Below are 26,470 nucleotides of genomic sequence, written 5' to 3'. Positions count from 1 at the left end.
GGTATCTAAGTGCTGCATGATGTCTAACTCCCTGCTAAGGGCACTAGCTGCCACTCAGCCACATGAAGTGCAGAGATTTGGCTTTAAGAAAGCTCTCCCTGTCACTAGGGAAACCCAGCAGTGGGTATATCACTGACTCCATGTCAGCTGCGAGCAGACGCACTGGGACAGGCTTTCTGACACCCGCAGAGAGGTGATGACTGCTGCCTAAGATCACTGAAGATACTGCCAGATATTTGCAGAATACAAATGTAAAAATGTATGCTAAGACAGAACACTGCACTTCAGCACAGTGTGCCTCAGGGAGTAAGGAAGGTTTCTTTTGCTTTTCTGATTTTATGGAGTTACAGAATGTACTTGTCACTGGGTCTCCATACATCAGACTATCAGTAGAACTGCACAATGAATTTACTGATTTTCCACCACAATGGTTTTTTTGAATAGCATTCCAACTTTGCATTCTTCCAATAGCTCTTTTATCAGGTAGGTCTTTTGCATTGTTTTATGTGGAGAGCCTTTGAGTTGCTATGTCCTTTCTACACTTTTGGAACATACTAAGTTTGCTTAGCCCTCCTGACTTTGTCTTTCATACCTGGAACCAGGCATTATGCTGTGATCTCATCAGACTCACAGGTATGTAAGGAGAGGCCTTCAGTAAAAGTCTACACTAACTTTTTCAGAGAAGATTGCCTCCTGTCACTGTGAACATTCACTTATTTATTCAGAATCCTGATGCTGGGAATGTTGTCTCATCAGATCTCACAAGGAATTCACAATTCCTTGCCTGAAGTTGTTGATGTGACATGCAGTCAGCATTTTTCCTATTTTTCAATTTAAGATGTTTATCTTCAGAAAAAAAAAAAAAACAACCTTCTGAAAGCACTCCTAGTGTGGGTGCTGCAAAGCTGCAGTGAACAGCTGCTGCTCAACCTCACTCCGGGGGCTTAAAAAAAAGTGGAATTGTGTCAAGGTTTCTGGTTCATGGATATTATTAACTGACTGGGTGTATCCTGTAGGGCTGCTCTGAAAATCTATTTCTGCAAATACCATTAGTGGACACAACAGCAGCAGTGATCAAGTTGGACTTGATGATCCTTGTGACTCACTGCCAGATTGAGAAATTCTATGATTCTATGACATTACAAACCTCCAAGTATCTTTAGATTATATGTTAGTCTTTTGTGAGCCAAGGAATCTAGGTTTGTAAGCTCAGGTTATCTTCGAAGCTTAACACTTATTTATGAAGTCAGTGGACTGTTAATATTCCATCTGCTAGGATGATTAGGTTTTTCCAATGTTACTGGCACACAGTTTCTCGCATCCTCCATCTCTTGCCCATACCTACTGCCACAGGTCACCCTAATAGCTTCTTTCTCTTTCCGCTTCTTGCCCTTGCTTGAACTCCTTCTCAAGGGAGCCCTATAAGAATATTAAAAATATCAGGAAACATCTTTGAAATTTTACTTTCAATCCTTTTAATGAAGAAGTATTTTAAATAACAAAATGCTTACCCAAGATCTGCAAGTTTTCGCTTTAGTTTTTCTGTATGCCCTATAGTAGGGCTAGCTGCTCTTGCTGCCTGAGCACTTGTGGCACCATCTAGGACACATTTGTACATGGAAGAATGTACATTATTAATTTTAATTGGTACTTTCCATCCAGAACACTTTGTGTATCTTTTTGTAATTAGATAGCCAAACATGTACGTGTGTGAGTACACAATTTAATTAGGGGAATTCTCATTTTTAGGAAGATGGTGTGAACAGGAATAAAAATAAATCATTTCAGAATTCAAAAATACACAAAAATCTTATTTTAATTAAAGAAAATCTTAAGTTAATATTGAGTTTTAATGAATATGTAATAAATTGAACAAATATATGTAATTAAATAAAGTATTTATAGGTAGACATTGCAACGAATCAATTTTTAAACTCAGCACTATTTTGCTTACATTTATTTTTTCACAGAAATAATTTGGTATGTATGCTTTACTTCTAAAATTACTACTAAAATTCGTTTTCAGTTTTGGAGCCAAGGGTACCTTTCTGATGGACATGCTATGAAATAGTTAATCAGTTTAGCCTGAACATCTTTGTTAAACTGAACACGTAACCTAAAATCTAACCATTCTGATTTAAAAAACAAACAACAACCTCCCTCACAACCTAAAAGTAGCTTCGTTAATAAATTTGCCCTGAGGCATCTATCAATTTTTGATCTCTTCTACAAATGCTATTAAATCCTAAAGAGGAAACAGGCTGCAGAACCTATAAAGCCAAAACAATGAATCTGAGTCTGGCAAACATCCTGTGAAATCTATATGGAAGCTAAAAGAAAACACACAGTAGTTTAAAAATTCAGACACAGTGACACTTGACCATAAAGAGTGTTCCTGAATACCGTAGAGGAAGCAAATGAAGGTCAGTCATTCATGTCACTTGTGGTTTGGTGGCTTTTGCAAACATGACCTCAGACATACACAGCTTTTAACTGGAAACACTGCTTGGTTTGTGGATTTCTCCTACTGTTGCTGACTTAAATTGAACACTCAAATTTAACCAAAAGTACCACAGCCGTATCACAGGACAGTCAACTGTGTGTACAGAACTTTGTGCATTGATTTGTAGATAATATCTGCCCAAGTTTTCATCTGAGCAAAGAATTAAATGTGCAATTAACTGGTTCTTAAATCCTTTGAAAAGTAGGAAAATAAGCATTTTGCAATACCCACACTAAAAACCATACTATTTCCACCAACACAAGTCCTTATGTTAAAAAGGATAATTTTGTTCTAAAAAAGAACAACAAGCAATCTCATTCCAAAAATGCAAACAAAAGGAAGCAATGAAAAGAATGACAAGAGCAAGATGAAGCCTCCAAAGAAGAATTTCATTCCCCAAGGAGGTAGAGGAGAACTTTAGGTAAATGCACACTCTGCATCAACTCTACACTGTGCATACTTCTTTCCTGTTTCCTCTTACATTTCCTCTTTCACCCTTAATGCACACTTCTCATTTAACCACTGCCAAAATTGTCACAAGAATTAAAACTTGCAACATTTATTTTAACACTAGCTATTCACAGGCAAGTGGGGCTTCAGGGAAAGGGTTTTTTTTTTTTTTGAGAAACTTCTCAATGAAAGTCAAGAAATTATAAAGTACAGTGGTTTTATGTTGGGCAAATAATTAAAGCATTTAGTAGATGGAAGTTTTGCTGCTGTAGTAGAAAAACATAGCCTGGAAAGATCAACTGGAATACACAGCAGCTACTTGGAATGGCAAATTTCTGTTCGAGCTCTTATATTCCTATGATCCCCCTCCTACACAGCTGGGGCCAGCCAGGGCCCTCTAAGTAATGATGACTTGCTGAGGAAAATATTTGTACTGGCTATGGGACATAGTGGAGAATGGATAGGCCAGGTCCCAAAACCAGCTTCAGTGGCACTGTGGATCTGAATCTACAGGGAGTTGCATGCAGGAAGTACTCAATGCTTGCACATGGCAGTGACCAAGAAGCAGAGCCCAGGTGCCCTGCCTGGGCAGGAGGGGACTCTGGCCACCCTGGATGGGTGCATCTTCCCCCACTCCTTGCAGTTCTTCAGAGAAGGTAAGGGAAAGCTGGTTTATCATAATAAATCACACAGAAGCTGTTTAACCCACCATCTCCATGCCCCAGGTGAAAGCTGCAGGCTGATGGGTGTGGAAGACACCAGACCTTGGTCCCCTGCTCACAGAGCACTTGCAGCAGCCTCATTTCAGTGAGCACTGCCCACCACAGCCACCTCGCTGCTTTATCTTATCAAAGGATGCTGCTGCTGCACAAACCAGGCAGAACTGAAGAAAATAAACTCATCACACAGATATGATAAAGCTGTGGTTATAAGCTCATCATTTTGCATTAAAACTAATCTCACGGCACTTCAGTGCTTCCCACAACACTGCAAGATCTCATAAGAGAGAGAAGACAAATGTGAGCTTGCTAATGTTCACTTCTGCTATAGAGAGACTAACCCATGGCCATGTGTGTGTCCACAGAGGAGCTCTCTTTCCATCTCTAAAACACTCCACCTGAATACAAAAAAATTGCAATGCCTCTTTATTTTCTGAGCTGTATGAGTTTAACAGACAAATTAAAAATAATTTAAAATAGCATTGCTGCTACACTTGTTGCCAAACAACTGCTCTAGTATGTTTCTTTTCTTTCTTTTCTTCTCTTATTAAATATGATTTTTTCCACTTGAAATTATATTGCTCTGGTTAATTCTAATGCATTACTCAGCAGAATTGGACACACCCAAAAGCACTGGTTGTTTATTTTACAGTCACAGAAGGAAAACATGACAGTAATATTTAGACAGAGATAGTTTTTCAAACCTAAAATGGAAAGACTGACACAGTGGGTGGAATGCAATACCCTATTCCTTGCACTACAAGGTAAGTTTCCAGCAATTTTTTATCAAGGTATTTTTCATACATCAGTTGGAAATGCAGGATTTAGGACTTCCCTGACAAGTCAATCACACATTCAAGTTGAGTTTGTAAAGTCACAATCTTATGCTCACACCCTTATTTTTGCTTGCAAAACTCAAATATTGAATTTAAATAGAATCTTTTAACAATTTAGCGTAGTTACAACTAGCAATTTCAGAATTAATGTAAAAATGCTTGCATTATATAAACCTATCCTAAATTCAGTAAAGTTTCATTACACTGTCTTCTACGAACCTGTGTGAAAGGCCTGTATAAAGATGAAAAAAAAACCTCCAGGGTTTATATCAGTAGCAAGTCTTTTCAGACAAAGCTGAAGTCTGTTATGAACCTATCTAGACCTCCTCCTGCATCCCTCACTTATGAGCAATTTTTTATTATGTATTTTAGCTTATGCGACAGTTTGAAAATACAAGGTGCATTGCTAAGAATGCTAAAGTGGTGTCAAATGCTAATTCTGACTTTGAAATGCATCTGAAAAGGATAGCTCAGACTCTGTGACATATCATATTGTTAATTCTTATAATAAACTGGTATCTGAGGCATATACCTGAGCTACATACAATTGCATCCTGTTTTATCCATCTAACATTTCAAGAATCTGAAATTAATAACAATGAGCCCAATCTCCCCAAGAAATTGCTTTTTTCTTTTCTGTAAATCAAAAATCTCCAGACACTAACCTTTCATTAAACCTAGACTCTGCCCCCTCTCAGCAATTAAAAGCTACAATCTGTTGTTCTAGCTTTACACTCCTTTCCACGCCTTCCAAAAAAATCATCTAGCAGTGCCAAAATCACATTATTTGAGTGAGTGCCCTGTGTTAAGCATGTTTCTAATATGGAGGTGAACCAAGGTTAAAGGATTTTTTTAAAAAAACACAAGACATTATTTTCTTAAAGGCAATTTCCTCATTTTTTCAATGAATTCCAAGAAAGCCAGAAAAAAAAGAAAGCAAGCAGTTCCCTATCCCATTTTAAACTTTGTCCTTTTCTCATCCTATCATACAAGGTTATTTTAAAATTTCTGACTTCCAGTTAGACAAAAGAAATCACAAGATGATGACCTTCTGGTTGCTAAGGTACTACTGCACAACAAAAGCTCATAAAGTAGATAGCTGTTAAGTGAGCAAAATGATGCATCAATTTATTGTAAAAGAAACAGTAATACCTTTATCCTGTAAAATATTCCTGCCAGCTGGGTGATGCAAAGGAGATGCTTCAGAGCTGTGCCCAGATTTTGAAGGAGAGGACAGTGGAGTGTCTCCCCGAGCATACGGGGGAAGGACACCTCTTTTGTGGTGCTGTTCTTCTTCTTGGTTTTCAGTTAGGTTGTCAAGTGAGATTGCTGCACTGCTAGCCACGGGGGAGAGGGAGGAAGCACCAGAATCTGATGCTGGTGAGGATGCTCTCATGCATAAGGGCAGTGGTGATTTTGAAATGTGCATGGGACTACTGTAACTGTGTGATGGCTGTTGGTATAAGAGATTATAAAGCACGTTATACCACTTAGTAAGCAAACAGAGCAAGATTTACTTTGAACATGCAATTATTTTATTCATTATTTAGCTTTCTATTTGTATGAAATGCTGTAGCAGTTCAAGGCCATTACCCTTTGATACCACACACAGTGTTGTTTATTGGTATTTGCTTTCAGACGAAGTCAGATTAGGACAAAACAATGAGCAAATATTGTATCAATTGTGGTAAGAACAAATTAACAAATAGAGAAATGCACGATTCAAGCTCATTTCACCTCCTGCATAAATGAAAAGAACCACTCTGCATTATAAAGCACATGTAAATCCAAAAGACCAGGATTCCAGTTAAAACACAACAGAATCACAAAAACAGGTTTGCTGACTCAAAAGGAGACTGGACTTGAACATCACTCAAGGACATTCACAGCAGACTGGCCACAGAGGAATAAATACTGCCTGTGCTACAATGAAAGGATAAAGCCAGAGGATGAAATGACTTACAGGGGCAATCTAGCACTCCAGAGGAATCCTGAAAGAGCAGGTAGAGTCCTTCTCACCTTTCGTTCCAGGCTGTCCTCCCCATCAGTTGAACTGATGCTATCATACAGCCGTGTTCTGGAAGGCCTCTGCCGCTTGTTCTTCACTGAGAGCTGAGCTCGAGTCTTCAGTGCTTTGGAGTCCAGTCTCTCTGTTTCTGGAACTGCTTCATTGAAATCTGTATGGAAACATGGATTTGAAACTGTTTAACAGAAGGATCTTTCGTTATATTTTCTAAGAAAAGGAACTGTTGTACAAACAAATTGCAAGTGCATTCATCTGCACAGAATCACAGAATCATGTTAGAAAAGACACATTTTACTTGTGCCTGTACCTTTGTAATTCCTATAGTACTCCCAGAAAAAGTTATTCGAATAAACAAGTTTATCTGCACAGATTCAGCAAGGGTATAGCAAAGAATCAACTGCAGATATTAAAGAATTCAACTAAGTATTCCCACCGTTACACAGATGACCACACAAACCCAGTTGTACCAGCCCAGAAAGTAGATCCACTTAAGACTTCTTCAGAAGGAGTTGCATGTCCTTGCCCTGCAGAGAGTTCTCCTCCACAAGGGCATAAACACCATTGTGTGATACATGAAAACTGGAGAAGCATTTAATATAAAAAAACAGAACAATGAAACCATCTTACTTGCCTGGCTTCAAAGACATCAGACTCCTGAATATCTCGTGAGCAAAGTATACTGAGCACTTCATATATGACTTGCCTCTACAGCTAAAACTGACATAGCTGTACTTGTCTTAGCTACTAACCATCTGCTCAAATGAAATCTGAGTATTACAGAAAATTTAACATTTTATAAAGCTGCAGTGACTATTACTAAAAACATTTTTAAAGGTGTTTTTGTATTTTCTACTAGAAAAGGAACAGATTCTTATGGTTTTAACCATTTTTTCAACCTTCATAGTGAAAATCAAACCATAATCCAGTAGATAAATTTACTTGTCTATATATTGCAGTCAGAATATACTAATTAATTAAAATCTGATCTTACAGATATTTTTGCATTTCTTCTATGTGTAAGAGTTAAAATTTACTTCACATGATGACACTACAGAATAATTAGCATTGGCTGACTTGCAATGATTCTTCTGCCCTAAGTACTCCACAGGATAACTACACATTATCATGGCTTCAACTGCTTGCATTTCTTCTTTCACGTGTACACACTTCTATACATCTTTTCATTTCACTGCTGAAATTGTGCAAACTATCAACATAGGACTGCAAATGGTATTCACAGGAGTTCTCATATGGGCCTTCTTAAAGAAAGAGACTATCTGGGCCTGGAGCTTCCCACTTCCTCCACCCCATCAGACCCCATCTCGGTCTGCTTTGTTGCAGTGGAGCTGGGCTGCTGTCAGATGGTCTCTGCCCCAGCCACATGTGCTGCCATCCCCAGTCCCAGCTCCCTCTTCTGCAGAGAGTGGCTTGCCCTCAGCCCTCCCAGCACAAACCCACAGCCTCACATGATGCTGTACTAATCTTCCAACCCACTGGAGAGTCTGGAAAATCTTTCACATAAAAGTCTTATTTCACTCTCAGAGTCAATGTAATGAGACTTTCTTTCATCAGACGTTCAACCACTTGACTCCAACGTTCTACCATCTGAACCATTTCAGTACAACTGGGAAGGAGGAAAGACCTCGCCTGTACTCCCACTGTTTTTCCATTACACAGGCTGACAGAATTTTAAATCTCGTTCTGCGAACTGATGCATCCCTGGGTATCAAAAGACACCCAGGAAGTAGAGCCACAAAGTGGCTTGAACAGGCACTTGTACAGAGATGTCAAAGTCTGAGAGTGTCAAAGCCGGCCTCAGCACTGATCAGTTTAGATTTCAAACCACTGACTCCTGCCAGTAAACAGCTTGATTGTCTACTGCAGACACAGTTCATGATCACTAAACCAGAAAGCTACAATGCACTTCTGGACTCTCACAATAAACCATATATTTGTAAAGGAAACACAATCTGTAGTCTAGTATTCCCTGGTAAAGCAAAGGAAGAATTATGTGGGCCACAGTAGTTTTTATTTTCACTTTTTAACTTCCACGGATGTTACTGGCAGCCCCTTCAGCTCAGTGTGAGGTTGTGTTACAGCCTGAGGAGTCGTGCAGTCTGGCAGAACGCTGAGCACAGCCACAGCACTGGCAGCATCAGGAGCAGTGATGCTCAAATGGTTTGTAACCATCAGGTTTGCATCCACTGCTTCTTCTCAAGTCTCCCACCATGCAAGAATGTAATAAACTCCTCAGATCACACTTAAACAAAAAATATACTTGATGCAATTTTAATTAAAATATTGTATTTTACGTACCCTAATTTTTGGATGGAAGACAGACCTGCAAACCTCTGAATAAGATTCTGGGATGTGGCTGTCTGCATGCAGTCCTACCCCAGGAACCTAATGCAGAGGTTTGATCAAGAAGCATGCGTTGTACTTGCCAAACACAAACCAGAAAAGAGACTGGAGCACCTGCATGAATGTCATAAAGGGAGTGTGCATAGGACCACAGAGGGACTCTACTCACCTCCAAAACATCATGGACAACACCCTGCCTTTTATAGCTCCTCTGCAAACATCCACGGGTTGATGGCAAATTCTTTTCTTAAAAGGTTTAAACAAGAGTGATACAGAGACGTAGGCTCTTTGCAGAGCAAGTATCACTATGTTAGTCTGACACAGACCTCAGAAACTGACATAGTATTTACTGGGAAAGATATATGGAAGTCAAGGAGTGTTACAGCATATGTAAGGACATCCTTATTTTTTAAAATGAATTTTTAAAACAACAAATGCAGTCTAGAATCTAAGGTCTACCTATGCTGCTTCAGCTTTCAAAAAATCGGTGACAATTATCTATTTTTGCTAGCTAGTTTGTATTCATGTGGTTAAACTCGGGCATTTAAATTCAGAGATTATCTAGTCTTAATACTGAGAAATAATTAACACTGGTAACATTTCTCCAGGAAAACATTTTTGAAATGAAAAAAGGCAGCTTTGAAAATTTTCATGCAAATGCATTGATTGGAAAACAATTCTGAAGCACTGACATGCAGATTTTTAATGCTATACTAGGCACTTCCAACTTTTAGAATGAATTTTACTATTTTTCTTGTATTTTTTTTACATGTCAAAATTCCTGAATTTTAGCAATTGAGCCACAGATGTGTGTTGACATTGTTACAAAAATACATGTAAGCATCATTTTTGTGAGTCAAGTGAAAAAAAAATACTTTCGTCTCCTGAAACAAACTACTGAAAGAATTTGTGTTAACAGCACTTCTAAGTATTAAATGTTTTATAACATTTACTGAGTCTCTATGGCAGAAATACAGACTTTCTTGTCATCCTAGGTGCTTTTCTGAACGTCAGAGGTTCAGATTTACAATTAATACTTTACAGAAAAAAAAAGGTCTGTGAAGGTTTGAGAAAACCCATTGCATAAGGTCTGCATATCACCTAATACCATTTCAGCAGGACTAGCTCTTTTTTATAGAGATATTTTTATAGACACAGTTAAAAATGGAATTCATATTGATTTGAATATTGTTGAGTTCCACACATGAAACGACTGCTAAAATATCAATTTCAATAAAACACCTCTGTGCTTGCTAGAAATTAATTTATTTCACAATGTACAGAATTTTTTTTCAAGAGAGAAATAAGTAATAAAACTTTGGCAGGAACTGTAGTGACAGGACAAGGAGAAATGGTTCAAACTGAAAGAAGGGGCATTTAGGTTTAAATATGTGGGAGGAATTCTTTGCTGTGAGGGGGATGAGACACTGGAACACGTTGCCCAGAGAGGCTGTGGCATTTCCATCCACAGACGTGTTGCAGGCAGCTTTGCCAGGCCAGGTTGGAGGCAGGTTTGAGCAACCTGGTCTAGTGAAAGGTGTCCCTGCCCATGGCAGGGGATTGGAACTAAATGATCTTCAAATTACTTCCAACCCAAACCATTCTAAGACTTTTATGATTCATAGGAGTTATTGTTTGGTTCAAACAAACCTTGACTGAAGCCATCCAGGCAGGTCACTTGCTTAGTATCTAGATTTTCCACTGGATCTCCTCTAGAAACTTCTCCAAAAGATGTCTGCCTTTCAAAAATGTTGTTGTTATTGTTAACCTGGCTTCCATTTTGCTTCATTAGCCTGAAAACTTCTGCTTCCAAGTCTTGTATCTGAAAGAAATACAATGCAGTATTACCAACAATATTCACCCCAATGCACTCTCCCCATCAGAGATGCTATTTTTCCATTATATCAGACAGAATTGTCTCATTCTTCAAATATAAGGGTAAATGCTACTTACACGAGCTTGTAAGCCTTGAACCTCAACAAGGTGTGCTTTCTCCAAATCTTCTATTTTTTTTCGTTCAGCTTCCTGGCGTTTGATGAAGTCAAGTTCTCTTAGGGAAAAAAATATATATATTTGCTGTCATCAAAGCAATCTGAGTGAAACAAAAAATAAAATGCTTTGCTACTCATCAGAAAAATCTGTCCTTAGCAAATAATTTATTTCTTACTTAGTAAGAACTATGAAACTGCAATCAGGACAAAACCCTAAGCAATTAGTCCAAGTGAACATGCTAGGCAATGATAAAAAAATGGCAAGAGAAACTTATCTGGCAAAAAAAAAAAAAAAAGTCTCAGTTCTTACCAATAATCAAAACAGTTAAACCAGTTTCTTTTCCTAATCTGTGTTTACAACAAAAACAACAGCTTAGTTTATGCTGTTCTCTGCTGTAGCACATAGAGCAAAGTCTCTGTTTCACCAGAGTATGACTGTGCCCCTTCACAGAAAAGACAGCCTGTAAGTTTGCAGGTACAAATTGAATTTTCTAAAGGAAGTCTTTTAGGTCAGTTAAGGAGTCTGAGGTATTTAAAAACAACTGACTAGTTCTTTTACTAATATAAAGCAGAATGTCAATAGAAAACTACCCAAACTCATTCTAGTGACTTGTCCTTTCTCTTTTTATTTTGAATATTGAAGAAATTTTTGATAGAAAGCGCACAAGATGCAAACTAGTTCTGGAACAGTCACAAAATTCCAAGATAGGTACTGATATTTTGACAATCTAACCCCCTTTTTAATGGGACGGGTTATTCATTTCTGCAATCCCAATTATCACTTGACATGACTGTATGTCTTTGAGTTTTCCTCTTCAAATAAGTATATTTCAGCAAAAAATGAAAAAAGCTGCTGCCAAAAAAAAAAAAAAAAAAGTAATTTAGGGAATAGAAGCTGTTATAGAAATGTAAGATGTTATTATTCTTGCTAGCCATCAGGGAAAGGGGACCACATGAAACAGAGGGGGCCAGGAAATCATCAGTTAGCTCAACTCAGCTCAAACATTCTTGGCATCTACAAGAAGAAGAAAAATAAAATGTAAAATGCAACAAAACAATATTCTTTTTGATGTTACATTACTACACAGCAGGAATGAATCCAGCTGATACAATACCCATATAAATTGCTGCAAACTTTACTAATCAAATGCTTTACAGTGATTACTCTTAGTTTGCAATTACATCAAGCTATCTCCTAATTCTGAAACATACCAATCTGGAATATTACAGACTAAGTCTTTATTTAGGTACAGTATGAATACAGCTTGAATACTACCATCTTTCCATAATAAAGAGTCCATACCTTTCATGAATAAAAAAGTGGAAAATAGTGTTTACCTTACAGGTGTTTAACAGTGGGTTTCATATTTCAAAATACATCACATACATGTTTTCTACCTGACCACTAAGTCATTTGGTGAGCCTGGTGTAGCTGCTTACTTTTGCTGAAAATCCTTGATTAATTTCTTTGCCTTGTTATATTTCTTCTCCAGAGCCTGATACTGGGTTTGTGTCTCCTTGAGGTGCTCATTCACTGTGTGACACAGGGTTTGTGCCTCAATCCAATAACTCTCTAATTTCATCATCCTTTCCTTATTCTCCTCAATGTTCTGCTGGAGTTGGGTCTTCTCCAATTCCCACCTCACCTTCTCATTCTCGGCAGCCTGCAGCTGAAAAAAGGAGTGGAGATGCAGTCCATAAAAAGCTGCAAAGTGCAGCCTAATACTTTAGGATTAATTCAAACAATGCAAAGAGAGAGAATCAGTAAATCAGTAACTACAGCAGTAATATGCTTGCAGTGGGAAGTGTGTTCCAGGACAAAGAAAACAGGCTGATACATGTATTATTCTTTCTCATAAAACCAAGCACAGTTTTTGCTGTGTTCCAGTTCAGCCTCTGTGTTTCTCTGGGCTATACTAACCTATCTGACTGACTGACATTTAAAAATGTCAATAGTGGAGTACTCAGGCAAACTGCAGGGTTAATCAGCCAATACATGGGATGTATTTTGCTTTGTGCATGTGACTCAGGTGCTATAAAGCATTCACACACTTTCAGAAAATAATGCCATTTCTTATTTTGGGAAGGAGGAATTTGGGGTTTTTTTATGTTATGGTTCTCATTTCCTAACTGAAGCTACCTGCAGGTTCCAGTGTTTGCTGCTGGATAAGGGTATGGTTATACAGCATCTTGTGTGATTTAGCTCCTAGGATTTAGTGAACAAAAAATGCCTTAACATCCCTGCTTATTTATCAAGAGTTTTTAATTTGCTCTAGGCAGTTCTGCTAGCATCATGGATGATACACATCAAAAGAATTAACTTGTTTGTAGTTTTATTAGTAATATACCTAAATTAGACACATTTTCTTCAGCTCTATTAAAAGGATGAGGTAAAAAGGTCCAACATTAAAAGGCATATTAATTCTGATTTTGCAAATGGATTTGCACAGATGAATGTATACACCCACACATTGATGCCATCAAGTCAATGGGCCTCGGCACAATCCCAAGGGATCGACTCTGTGGCTCCAATTGCTAGATTGGAACTGGAAAGCAGAGGAAGGTTTTTGACTTTCTAGACTGAGAAAGGACAACAAAAATTGTCCTTACAGAAAACAGTTGCACTCTAATTTATTTTAGCAGTCACTTATGCAGATTTGATAAACACTATGCAAAATACACAGTGAGTGCAAATGCTGCTGTAAAGAAATAATAATCTAAAATCTTTTTTCTGAATTTCAATTTTCTCTTTTTCTTATTTTTATTTCCTTTATAATGTACTCAGACTCAAAGAGAAGGATGTCATTATAAAACCTACTATTGCTGAACAACTGAATAATTAGTTAGGTTCCCATAAAGGTTACCCTAGTACAAGAAAATCCAATTCTTTTTTATTGCTATGGCAAATTTAATTTATTAACTAGCAACTGATTATGAGATGTTTTCTTTTAAACTGATAATATGTTTCCTTCCTAGACTATCTTTTAAAGAGAACTGCAATAATATGAAACACCTTTTCTTCTGTATAAAAAATAATTTCTATTAAATAACTTTAAAGAAATCAGTTCTTTTAAAAATGTCGATAATGGAAAGTAGCATAGGGATACTTTAACATCACTGATAAATATAAAACCTACTAACTTCAACTTGAATATTCAATCCAAATATAATTTTAAAACCTGAAAAATGCATCAGAATTTTAAAACTAGCAATCTGCCATTTAGTCATTATGATACCCCTTAAAACATATGTCAAATTGAAGCTACAAAAGTTGGCACTTTCTTGTAATAGCAGCACTTAAGATTTTTACTTGAAACTTGGAATAAAGAATATACACCAAGAGAAGATTTAGCTGAGCCACTGTGCTTCTTAATCAGCCTTTAATAAGGATGTTGACTTCTCCACCCACATAAAGATATGTCTTCAGATCTGATTTTGCATGAAGAAAAGAATTCTTACCTTTGTCTTCAGCTTCTGAATTTCAGCTTCTGTAACTGCATGTTTGATTTGCAACTAGAATTGAAAATATAAAATAAACAAGTGAAGTCACAGAGAGTACTCTGGTATTTTTAAAGCCTGTGCTGCAAGTTGAATACCTTATTACATAGCAGAAGGCCCCGAAGAGTGCTGCAGTGCAGTAGATTGTAAATTAAAATGTCTAGCTTGCAAAATGACTCAGTCTGTGCAACCTAATTAAAGATAGGATGCCGTTTAACCACTCATAATTTCAAATCAGAACATCCAATCTGTTTAGCAAAACCAAATGTCTTATGTTTAAAAAAAATAGATGTTATCCTGCTGGGCTTTGCTCTCCTCTGATATGAATGTGAAATACATCCCAGTGCTGACAGTCCCACTGCACTGATTAAAGCAGGCACATTACAAATAAGCAAATATGGAAATAAGTGATTTAACAACTCAAGAAGTCAGGAAAACCTTGAGGGAAGATTCCACACATTTATTTCATGCAAGAAGAAAGGTAAATTGATGCTATCCTTCACCAATAGCTGCAGTTACTCTGCTCAAGCCAGCTAATCTCAATTGAGAGCAGTTACACAGGGAAACTGTAAATAACAGCAACAGCATTCAAGCAACAAAGCGATTGCAAGCAGATTAACAGCCCAGGCAGTGTGCTAAAGTTTGTAGTTACATCACCAAGCAGCCACAACAAGAGGGGATCTGTACAGGGAAAGGGTTGGTGTGGAGGACCTGGCATCTACCTGCACACCTGCTGTGGGATTTCTTCCATACTAACCAACACTAGTCTGTTCCTGGGAACAGTCACTACTCTGAATGTATTAGGCCATGTCCTGAAACACCTTTAGTTTTACTAAAAAGGTCTGCTATTCACAGGCTCCAGGAATGCTTTGAAGTACAAACTGAGCCACAGCTTCAACAGCATAACCCTAAGCCAAAGGGAAATGATCACACACATGAACCTAATACTGGCCTGCACCCCAATCCCTGCCGCTGTACTATTTAAAGCAGGCAGCATGGACAAACTACTGACAGGCCCCAAAATCTTACACTCAATCAGTGACTTGGAGCTGAGAGCAAGGGCAAAAAGTTAATTACAGCCTGAGCCAGCTAGAGATAAGGCATCGTCCATTATTTATGAATGGAAGGAATAGTTACAGAAAAGCATGTTTTACATGCAGGTTACTTCTCTTACAAGACAAACATGAGCTTTTGGGAATAGTTTATGTTGAGCTAACAGAGTATATGAGGTCATTGTACTGAACCAGAAACTAACATCTCTGATGAAGCAATGGTTACATTCTTAAAGAACTACCTGCTAGCAAGAAAATGCGGAAATTAATCAAAGGAGAAGTTCTTCCGGAAGACAGGAATAATTTTCTAAGTAAAAGGAGCTATTACTCAGCTGACCAGTACAAGTATATCTGAAAAATTCTAAGCTAATTTAGAAATTCCCTTTGAATGCCCCTTCTTGTGACATAGGAAATGCACACTCTCAGATACAGTTTGGTTTGCAAATCAGCCTTAACTAATCTACTGAATAAATCTAGTCCTTTAAGGTGGAGAATTTCTCAATTTATGCTGGACAGAATAAAAGAGACACTGATTCACCGGTTCCATTTAGGAATCTTCTCTCCAACACTTATTTCATGGTCACAGTCTCCGGAGGAGACTTCCCCATGATCATCTATTACTTATGCTCACTTTTTGACTTTGCACTGAAAAGTGTTACAACTCTTCATGAGCTTCACGTGAGAGCAAATGTAAGATTTCATTTCAAATGAAACCAGGCACTGACTACAGCAGCTTGCAGAAACACAGGTAACCCACGGATCACGGGGCTCCTGAGGAAGTGCCACAGGAGAGCAGGGCTAGTGCTCCAGGATGGAGAGGTGCCAGTGCAGCTGGGAACAGGGCATTTGCAGCCCTGGAGCTGGTGTAGTGGTAAGAAGTTGCCAGTGAAGCTACTGCATCTAGTAGGCCAGGAAGCTGAGAAGGACACATACATTTTTATATACATACTAGAGGAATAAAAGATACTTTAATCAGCATTTGCAAGAGGTTACTTGCAATTTTTTTGCTCAGTCATTCCAACCTCTGATCTACAATCTTAAGAGATTGAGAACTGTTTTTTCTACCCATTGCATTCCTGTTAATAGTGAAAAATTATTAAAGGACCATCTCAAAACATCATGGTGTTTATAAAATGCCCAACCCTTTGCATAGTTCTGCTACACTGTTCTGGGATGAGATAACATCAGGGGAATAATGGATGAGCTAGATTTTCCCATTTCAGACTCAATAATGACATTGAAAAGCCAAGACTCAAAGCCTTAGGTTAATTGCTGACTGTCCACTTCCATCTCTTCTAAAACCCCACAAATCCATGAGAAGCACTTAAAGAGCGTATTATTACATACAAATAAACTCCAAATTATTGCATAAACGACAATCTGCTCAGGTACAGATGGTTTTTAACAGTTATTTTTGTGCTCTCTGTTATCAAGTTAAATAAATGAATACTGAGTACCCACTCAGATCATTCAACCAGTACATGCTACAGCAGATACCACTGAGGCAGAAGAAAGAAGACACTTTTCTGCTGAACAGAAAAATGTGTGGCTGGATGTGCACTTTTTCTAAAAAAAGGAACTAATTATGCTTGTAGAATAGATGAGAAATACTATCACATGTATAGGTTAGACTAAACAACAGGCAAGGTCAACTATTATTCAAGAAAATCTGGACTCCATAGCTAAATTCTTTTAAGCAAGTTTACTAACAGGGGATCAGAAATCTTTATTCCGTGTCCTATTTAATGCCAGAAAAATTCTTGGCAGATACTATTTTGTATACTTTTTGGATATAAATCAATATAAAATTGTGAAGGCTTTGCTTTAACAAAGACATTTTGAGTAACTTTTGGAACATTTCCTATTCAAATATGTCTTGAAAAGCTGATTAATTTTCTACGAAACAATATTTGTTATAAAAGGCAACTTTTAGAAAGAAAATGGACAGAATTCATTAAGATTGCAAAAGGCAGAATGGGATGAAAGTCTAGCAAATGTTAAAATATCAGGAGTACACTGGGAAGGAAAGTATGCAGTAGAATCTAATAATCACCATGACAATTTTTTCATAATCAGTATATATTTTTTGCATATAATAATCACCATCCATTCTTCATATATTTCATTAAAACATGAAATAATGAGTTCTTACATAAATGTCCCTTCTCCCTACAGATCTTGTCTATCTTCAATCATCACGGCTAAAATAAAGTTTCTAGCTCTTTCTCGCAAAGCAGTTAAGAAAAATCTATCCTATTTCTCCTGCCTTTACAAGGCAGGAAAACACAGAAAACAAGACTTTCAGAAGTACAGTGATTCACCCAGGAATGCCCATTTCTCTTCTGACTTTCATTCCAAAAGCAAGGCATTTTAAGTAATTTAAGGCATTTAAGTGCTCTCAGAGTATGGGAACACATTTTTTGTTGCAAAGACTGAATTCAACTAATTAGGTCAAACTATTATGCTTAAAGATTATGTCCTACCCACTTGCTTAATACTTCCATTAATCTCTGGAGTAAGAACAAGAAAGAACAGTTATTCTTTAAATACAATTCCAGAAAACACAGTGTGGGCTTGTGCAGTGTGATCATGAACAAGTCCTCTAGTGTTGAAAGAATTCAGGGCAAATACCAAGAAAAATACATGTACTCACTCGGCATCAGCCAACAAAATGCAGCTGTGTACTCTTAAAGACAATCAGTGAAACAAATGTGGTGTGCTCATAACAACAGCAGTAACTGCGTGGGCTGCTGAAAGAGTCTACTCTCAGGCAGGAGCATTTCATGTTTTCTTCCCAGGCTCTCATCTACACTTACACTCGAGGATCCCAAAGTACCTTCATCTGGTCTCTGAAACAGTGTTTTAAGGCCATTACAGAAGACAGGTCTGCAAATAACTTCAAATTAGTCTGGACAAGCTCAAGTACGGCCTGAGTTTATGGAAACTGTATTCAAGCACAGATTTAAAGGTCATTTATTCAAATGTGAGTTTCTTGTCCATCACTGCATCTGTGTTTTGCACAGCCTTGGAAAACTTGCTGACACACGGAGAATGGTAACATCCTCCCACCACTTTGAGACTATATTTCTATTTATGATATAAAGTATTAGCAAATAAAGCAAAATGTTCTGCTAATTCCTGTAAGAACTCGAAACTCAAAATATGGAGTGAGAAAATTATAATTAAAGTAATGTAAAAATCTTCCAGGAACCAACAATGAATAACATAGGCACCCAATGGCTGCGAGGGCTATCAGCAGAAAAGGGAAAGACCTGATTGCTCATTGACTGATTACTTTCCACACATGACTCTCACTAGAGGGTAGTAACAATATATTTATACAAGATAAAATATCTGGTTTGACTGAGGGCAAGAGGATAAGTGGAGAAGGGTAAAAAGCGGGTCCTGGTATTTTAAAACTCCTATCTGGGCCCAGGTTCTGCTGCTTAAATCTTCTATGAGGTTATGGCTACTTTCAACTCTTCCATCTTCCTTTGTTTAAAAAAAAAATTCTTTACTGCCATCACTCAGCCCATTACTGTAAGCTTAGGTACATCCATTGTTTCATATCTTTATTTGCCTGAGAATTCAGAAAAGCTTAAAAAGAAGCTGCATCAAAAGCAGAGCATAAAACACAGAAGAAATGTCCCTCCATGCTTTGGTATGTGAAATTATATTAATTCAATGACCACAATGAACACCAGTTAGTGCAGGTGGATGCTATACTGCCTAACCATAAACTTTGTATGGTTTTGGCAAAACACCATCTCATGTAGGGCTGCTTCCCCAACAGAGTATCTTTCTAAACATGTGGCCAAACACATGACACGGCTGTACACTGATGAGTTACTGTGTAATGGTATAGGATGAGTTTCACATGTCTCTCTTCACTGAAATTTAACATTCATTGTTTGGTTTTCCCAATTACATTTTATTGGAATCTTGCAAAACAAACCAAACAAAAAACCACCAATCCCAAACCCCAGCATTCTGCTAGTGATGAATTAACTTGCACTATATCTATGTGGTCAAACTAAGTGCTAAGGCAGAGTAACTTTGTATTGAAAAGTTAATTTAGAAACTGCCCTCATCAATACAACAGTCACCTAAAAATTGATGCAAAAATGCCTCCAAATGACAGTTCTACTTCTTTCAAGCATCGTGAGTCATTTCAAATTACTAAGCATACAAAAAGCTAATAACCACTCCAGTTTTCAAGAGAAAAAACCTAACCACTGAGCGCTGAGATAACTAGAAATCTGCTTCGGTGACACATTTCAGGAATATTTTCTGATATATAACTTACTTCTTTGAATTTGTGAGCAAGTTTGCTGGTGTCCACATCACTGGGGGAAAACATGTCATCATTTTCAGGAAGATCGAACACTTCAATAGCCATGTCACCTCCTGGAAGGACAGGTCCCATGTCTTCATCTTCTTCATCTGTAGCATATTCTCCTGTCTTAATTTTATAGCATTTAAGAAACTCCAGTTACCCTCTTATTATGCAAAGATTATTCAAAGAGTAATTAAGATATTGTGCAATCACAGGATTCTGCATACAAAAAAGGTTATCTTTGTCTTTAACCACAGTACTGATGAACTCTACCAAAATACAACTCTAGACAAATGCAACTCCACAGTAGTATTTCAGTACCTTGAGAAGAGAAAACAGTCTTAAACATTAATAACTCATTTCTCAAGCGTTACTTGCTCTGTATTTTGATGGTTTCATCCTTTTCCAAGTGAGACCTCTTTTCCATTGGAGTAACTCTCCAATTTATTTCAGATTTAACAAGGAATCTTTTCCAAACAGAAAAAAAGGCAGAATACAACCAACACAATCTTGATTAGCCGTTAGTAAAGTCATCTGGATGAAGTAATTCTCCAGTGATATTCCATGCTGAATTTGAAAATTCATTGGTTTGTTCTTTATAAACAAATTAATGATAGAAAAGTCACACCCACGCAGAAAGACAACAGTAGGAAAAAGAAACCAAGTGTCAGAGACAAGTTCAGAGTCTGAAGCCAGAGTTTACTCAATTTTCTCCCTGAATAAGAAGCTGCTTTGAACTAGTTTTGAACAATAAATGTGGGTGTTTCTTGGGCATCATATCATGAGATGCAAACAATTTGCTGACAAAACAGAAATTTGAAAAATCCTAAGCTGCAACCAGCATCTCAAGAACAAACAAACAAAACAATAATACTGAGAAGAAGCTTGCAATATTGAACCCCAAGCTGCCTACTCAGTCTTTTGCATATGTCTGTGCTCATCTCTCCCCATCCCTAAGGTGAATGGTACCACCTTGCTTCTGCAGGGCTCTCTGGAAGCTGGAGTACAGCATGTATGGATCACAGACAGCCTGCTGCCTGAGCAGACGACTGTGCTAACACATTATAAAGCCAACACTTCCCTCAGGACCACATCTGGATTTATAAGGCTTGGGACTAAATAAATACATGGAAAAGGAAGGGCGGGGGGATTGGCACAGTCCTTTTCATGTTTATACAGTAACACCACCAAAATTTTGACCAAACTATTCAAAGTTTTTTTTTCATGAGCTTTCAGTTCCTGAGATGAAGAAACATAATACTATTATCAGAAGTATTCCCCACAGTGTTAAAATTATCTACTAGTGTAATTTTTTTGACAAAAGGACTTTTCAAAACAAGAGCTAAGAATTTAGATGTTTGAACAACAGTTCAAACCTCAGCTTCCTACCTTAATTCAGTCTCTCAGCTGTTGTTTAGGCTTATGTGAATCTCTCAACTGAAAAGCAGTGCATGCAAGATGCTGACTCTAGGTGTACAGGTACACACAGACAGCACACAGAATAATAAAATGGTTTGGGTTAAAAGGATCCTTTAAAGATAGTAAAAAATCCACATTCTTCTTTTTTTAAACCACTGAAGTTTTAAAAAACAAAGCAAAGCCACACAGGAAGCATATAATAGATTAGTAAAATTTTATAATGTTGAAAGAACTACTAAAAAGAAGGTAAGTCACCAAAATGCACATCCATACTTTAAAATAGTCACTGTAAAAGCAAGGCACACTTTTGGTGAATTACTGCTGCCTCTATAACTAGAAACATATTCTCGAATGAAATAAATGGTAACCATTAATTTTATATACTTCACACCTACTAAGCATATATGCCTAAGAATCTCCATAGTCTTCTATAAAAAAAAAAGCTAACAGCTGGTTTTGCTTCTTCTTTCCTTATTTAAGGAAAGCAAAGAATGCACAGTCCATCTCACTGGAGTTTTCAGGCATGTAAGCATTATAGCTGAACAAAACAACACCTGAAATTGTCATTCTGTATGTCTAGATCTCATGCACACACAGAAAAAATCTTCTGTTACACTACTGTAGTAACTTCTGTTTCTACTCTATTGTCCCTGGCTATGTGCAGTAGCTGTCTAAACTGAAAATTTGGCTACTAACTCTCCTGGCTCTTTCCAGGAGCATGTAAGGCCACCTTCACACACCATCAGGGCAACCAGAAGCAGAAAGACCAACTCTTAAAATCATACTGAGATTTCAGAGAAATTAATTTTTGTGAAGCCAAAATACTAACAGCCCATGTACTTTCAATTTTGCAGTCACTATCCTTGAAACAAATAAGGTAATACACAGCCATGATTTCTGCATTAAAAAAATCCTGGCAGGTCCATCAGTAGTGGCAAGGAAATTCTCTGAAGCGTGCAAAGAGGAGGCAGAAATAGGACCATTAACCAGTAAACTCATGCCCTGCTTATGTAAAATAAAACATCTGGCTCAGCTACATGTGCATTTTAAAGGAATATATTAATTCAAAATCCCAATTACATTCACCAGTTTTGGGAAAGGAATAAAAGAGATGAATTTAGTTAAAACTGATTTCTCCAAAGACTTAAGCTAAGAAAAAGTACTGACTACAAAAAGAAAGACGAACACACATGAAGGAGTAAATTACTGGGAGAAAACTGAAGAGCAGACAATACTCTACTGGCCTCAGGAGCCAGAGTGTTTGAAGAGGAACATCAGGCAGCTAAAAATGAACACAAAGGAAAATCTTGCTTCAAATTGTACATAATGAGTATCAATGAGCACAGTCATTTTTGCTTCAATTAATGCAAAAAGTAGCTGTCAAAGCAAAGCACAGCTCAAGTAAACAAGACACCAGGATGACAAGAACACATTACAGAACACAGAAATAAATGGGACTTCTGCTTTTGTCTTAAAAATAAAGGGATTTCATCTTACAGGAACATGAAAAACAAATTACAGGTTCAAAAGAACCAATGTGTACATTGAGAAAATATACATCATAAACTATATGAAACACTTTCCCAGAAAAAATTCTCTCTGCTTTTGTTCCATATGAAACTACCAAAAGGTAGTTTTTCAGACACTGTGACAGTTTAGCTGTGCCATTAGCTAGAATGTGAAATTCACTATTTTACAAGGAGCAGCAAGGCACAGAAGAAGAGTTGTATTACTTCAAATAACAAAGCCCTGTGAGGTAAGAGTTGTCACTGTAACTCCCAGAGGTCCCCTGCAATACATTTTGTTTCCTTAGCTGGCAACAGTAATAATATATTTTACTACATAGTCAATGAAAACTTACATGGTCTTGAAGGAAAATCTTAGACTCTTCATTCTGTGTTGGTGAGCAGAATTTATCCACATAAAAGCCCTGTTTCTCATTTCAGTAGCACCTAGGGCTTAAGCTTGTCTCATCCAAAGCAATAGCTTCTGAGATTAGCCATTCCATTTTGCTATATGCTATCACAGCTAATAACATGAAATTACCAACATCAGCTGCAATTTTCCACTTCTAAAGGGAAAATGTGTTACTTGCATTGTTTAACTGCCTTTAACAGCAAATTTCTGAAATGTGCCTAACGTTCCCAACCAGAAAGAAGGAGCTACACACCAGCCAGGATAATGCAGACAGACCTTCCCCAAATCACCATAACAAAGGCTGCATTAACTACACCTTTTGTTCCTGCTGAAACTCTCCCACAATCATGGAACAGCATTTGAAGAACTACAAAAATAACTCAAGCCCATCCCTTCATTTAATTTTTTTCTTTGATTGCTTATACTTAATTCTTTCAAAAGAGTGAAGAAAAACATAATGGTACAGTATTAATCATTGCTTTTACAGGAGTGCATCATATAAATGATGTTGGAAAAAATGTACTCCCTGAAAGATTTGGTTTAGCAAATGTACTCTTTGGGTGTTAAGACATTCAAGTACACTGCCTTTTTTGTGTGTGTGCATCAAGATTTTCTTCAATGCTTCTAAATGTTGCTTTGCGGTCAGCATGTCCTAATGAATGAGAATTAAAATGAAAAAAACATTCATTTGACTATTAGTGATATTAAAATAGATTAAAACATCACTTGCATTAAACTACTTGTCTGTGGCCACAGAATGAATAGAAAGAATCCTGCAATATGTTATTAATTTCACATTTTGCATTACCCCATGCAGCCTTGTGGGGAACAGGTCATCTGCTTTATGTGACTTTTGTCATTTGCTTTAGAACATGAAGAAGATAATACCAAGTTCAAATCAAAATTCCAAGAAATGTCAGAATTTGACTCATGTGCACAGAACACTATGTTAAGACAGGGAAGTCAAAAGGTTTCAGTCAAGGATGCAGATCCAGGTCATACTTAGCACACTAAGTAGGAAATACAAAGACAGTGCCTACTTCAAAGCCTTTTATTTTCTGACACGATGCTACAAATAAAAAGGACGTGGGATTTTAGGAAGCTAGACAAACTGGTGATGAGCAAACTCTGCAATAGGCTATCCAGAGGCAACATACTCTCTCAGCTTTACTGTGATTAGCACAGACTCACTAGGAAATGTCAGTTCTGCCTATTGTAGGTAACGCCTGAGAAATAGCTGATACTACTGGCTCAAGTATTTGGCTTGTGGGAGCTTAACAACAAATTGTGAGCTGATGCACGCTTATCCTGCTAGTCTTTGCACGGACTCCACTGTGAACAACCACCTTCTTTTCATGTTCATCAGTTCTGCACAAGGGCTTTATGTTTCCATGCAAAAACTTAAATGAAGAAGAATCTGAAAGCATCCTGCAACCCTGGGATGACCTGCAGCCCATGGTAACAGCAGATTCTGAAACACTAGGGATGCAGGGCATTTATACAGTAAATGATGAGCTTTTACTTACACAGTAAACGATATATGTTTTAGAAACACTATGTATTAGTGTAAATCTTCCCCAATAAACAGCTGTCAGGCAACATTCCTGCAAGACAATGGAATGGGAAGGTAGTAGGCTAACACTGCACCTCTAAATTTAGTATCTAACTCAAGTCCACTGCCCACTAGCTGGCAGAAATCAAAACTGTCTCAGAATACTGCTTTTTAAAAGAACTTGGATCCTTCTATAATACCTACATGCCCCTTGGGCTATGAAGACTGTCAGAAGTTCCAAAACAGAAGAGATCCAGCCAGCTGGTGACACAGCAAGATAAAACACCAGAACTTGCACATACCTGGCACACATTCTCCTCCTGTGATTTAAGCAGCTCTAACAAAAACAAGTTGTGTGCCATGACTCCAGGACTCAAACAAGATCACTGACTTCTCACTCTGGAAAACTTAAAATGTTATTGCTATCCTTGTGCTAAAGTCTCTGAGCCTCAGAATTTGCCAGTCTCAAGATCATTTTCTTGTTTATTTATGCAGCATTGTACCTGGAGATCCATGTTACCATATTTTAAGCAGTATAGGAAAATGAACAGGATAGCTTGACAGCTCTGAGACTGAGCAACTCATGTATAATTCTGCTCTGCCTCAATGCCAAACTCCTTACCCTGGCAAATCAAATACTCCTGAACTCCACGCAGTCAGAGTCACTACTCCTGTGATGAAATGGACTCAGAAGTGTAGTAGTGGGTTTTATACACTTGTAGATATTCATTCCGCCAGTGCAAATGGAAGATTTTCTTGCCTTAAAGATGCTCTCTGCTTACCAGAGCCAAAGAATGCAGGGCTGGTGGTGGTGTCTGGCAGAATATAAACCCAGCCAGACTTGTCCACACAGAGCAAGGCAAGGTCAAAGAAGTAATGCTTGTATTTGACAATAAATGGAGCAGAAATGCTTGTGGTGACCAAAAATGTCTTTGAACTGTGGTTAATGTGCATTAGATCACAGTTTACATTGTGTCAGTTATCTAGGAATGGTGCAAGCTATATGAGTAGACCTGGATGGCACAGTCAGTGCCAAAGAAACAGTAATATTCAGGATTATTGCAGGTATTCAATAAAATCTATTTCTGCTGAGTCTCTTAATTGAGAAAGTTAACATGCTACATTTCAAACCTTAGTAACTAAACCCCAGCATTTATTCTGAAAACGTTCACCACCCATGCCCCAAATATATATAAGGCATCAGATAGGAAATGGGTATGACCTTCAATGACCCCAATGTAGTTTTTAAGAACTGCGTTTGTTCTCAGGACTAATTCCTTCTCTTTCCAAAAGAGATAATTGATGAGATCATCTGGATCTCCCCTGGTAGATGTCCTTTCTTCCTCCTGCCCTCATATGCAACACAAAACTCGCCTATGCACTCCAAAGGCCATTGCCAAAAATCATGTCATAGTCACAGAGACGGTCACCATCCTCAGTGTAGTGCTAGAATAAGAAAAGATACTTCAATTCTCTTAATTATGGAAAAATCTGGGAAAAACTTACCCAATTTTGTTTTTTCTCTGTGATCCAAAGGCACTACCAACAGAAAACACTTTGACAATTTAGTATCTTTTGTGATAAATTTATGCAGTGAACAGGACTTATGAGTTTGCAACCTCCAAATCGCAAGGACGAGACACATCACAGAGAGTTCCTGATACTTGCCAATACCTACTCATCCCTGTCCTCTTTCAGTACTGTACTGAGAAACTCCTGCATGGCCATCAGTGTGACAGTGTCACTGGCAGCACCTCCACAGCAACAATCCCTACTGAAGCCTGAATTACTACCAGGAACAGTATTGGTC

The 26,470-nt window shown here is 37.7% G+C and overlaps 1 protein-coding gene across 2 annotated transcripts in view; it reads right to left on the bottom strand.

Moving 5' to 3' along the window:
* PPP1R9A (protein phosphatase 1 regulatory subunit 9A) overlaps nucleotides 1–26,470 on the bottom strand; it is a 130,273-nt gene that overhangs the window by 10,332 nt on the left and 93,471 nt on the right. The window contains exons 7-15 of one of the 2 annotated variants that reach the window (XM_066317509.1): nucleotides 19,743–19,898; nucleotides 14,346–14,399; nucleotides 12,327–12,556; nucleotides 10,849–10,945; nucleotides 10,546–10,717; nucleotides 6,528–6,685; nucleotides 5,661–5,961; nucleotides 1,512–1,599; nucleotides 1,342–1,419 (exon numbers count right to left, since the gene is read on the bottom strand). In XM_066317509.1, coding sequence (XP_066173606.1) covers nucleotides 1,342–1,419; nucleotides 1,512–1,599; nucleotides 5,661–5,961; nucleotides 6,528–6,685; nucleotides 10,546–10,717; nucleotides 10,849–10,945; nucleotides 12,327–12,556; nucleotides 14,346–14,399; nucleotides 19,743–19,898 — 1,334 coding nt within the window. The remainder of the gene's footprint in view (nucleotides 1–1,341; nucleotides 1,420–1,511; nucleotides 1,600–5,660; nucleotides 5,962–6,527; nucleotides 6,686–10,545; nucleotides 10,718–10,848; nucleotides 10,946–12,326; nucleotides 12,557–14,345; nucleotides 14,400–19,742; nucleotides 19,899–26,470) is intronic. The other variant, XM_066317518.1, reaches the window with a different exon arrangement.

This window comes from Sylvia atricapilla, chromosome 1, assembly GCF_009819655.1.
Source record: "Sylvia atricapilla isolate bSylAtr1 chromosome 1, bSylAtr1.pri, whole genome shotgun sequence".
In the NCBI taxonomy this organism is placed as follows: Eukaryota; Metazoa; Chordata; class Aves; order Passeriformes; family Sylviidae; genus Sylvia; species Sylvia atricapilla.
The sequence above is the reverse complement of the archived record's forward strand: the minus strand, read 5'-3'. Positions and strand labels throughout refer to the sequence as shown.